The sequence below is a fragment of the Eimeria mitis genome, genomic scaffold (assembly GCF_000499745.2).
Source record: "Eimeria mitis Houghton genomic scaffold, Emh_scaff282, whole genome shotgun sequence".
Lineage (NCBI taxonomy): Eukaryota > Apicomplexa > Conoidasida > Eucoccidiorida > Eimeriidae > Eimeria > Eimeria mitis.
In genome coordinates, this window is record NW_013571159.1 from 21,238 (window position 1) to 22,022 (window position 785).

The 785-nt window shown below is 54.6% G+C and overlaps 1 protein-coding gene across 1 annotated transcript in view; it reads right to left on the minus strand.

Annotated features, from left to right (window-relative positions):
• EMH_0006770 (uncharacterized protein) overlaps nt 1-312 on the minus strand; it is a gene marked incomplete at both ends in the record, with an annotated part of 4,820 nt that extends 4,508 nt beyond the window's left edge. Inside the window, 2 exons of the mRNA XM_013497646.1 lie at nt 1-172; nt 301-312. Of these exons, the coding sequence (XP_013353100.1) occupies nt 1-172; nt 301-312 (184 nt within the window). The remainder of the gene's footprint in view (nt 173-300) is intronic.
• Between the last annotated feature and the right edge of the window lie 473 nt (nt 313-785).

Sequence of the window (785 nt, forward strand, 5' to 3'; positions counted from 1 at the left end):
TTGCTGCTGCTGCTACACTTGCTGCTCCTGCTGCTGCTGCTACTGCTGCTGCTGCTGCTGCACTTGTTGCTGCTGCTGCTGCTGCTACTGCTGCTGCTGCTGCTGCTGCTGCTGTGTGCAGCGGGGGTCTTCTGTCGGCGGCGTTTCCTCGAAGCTTTTGAGCGGCAGAACTCTGCACGACATCCGCGTCTTCTTTAAACCCGCATAACACAAACCCTAAACCCTAAACCCTAGAAACCCTAAACCCTAAACCCTAGAAACCCTAAACCCTAGAAACCCTAAACCCTAGAAACCCTAAACCCTAGAAACCATAAACCCTAGAAACCCTAAACCCTAAACCCTAGAAACCCTAGAAACCGTAATCGCTATACGGACTATTAACCCTAGAAACCCTATAAACGCTAAACCCTTTGAAGGGTTTAGGGTTTAGGGTTTAGGGTTTAGCTACCAACGGTATACGAGGGCTCCAAGGGTATACAAAGCATAAGGGTGCATAGGGGCCCCTAGCGGTACCCTGGGGGCCCCTAGCGGTACCCTGGGGCCCCCCGATGTACCCTGGGGGGCCCCTAGGGGTACACTGGGGGCCTCAGCGAATAGGGAAGGGCCCTAAAGAGCACAGCTGCTCTTGCTGCAGCGGTTGCTGCAGCAGCAGGTGTTGCTGCTGCAGCAGCAGCAGCAGCAGCAGCAGCAGCGCGGGCTTCTGCTGTTGGTGTGAAACTTTGATTTCCTTTGGGGGCAACACACAGCCCCCCTACAACTCCTCCTCGCTTGGTTTTCTATACTAC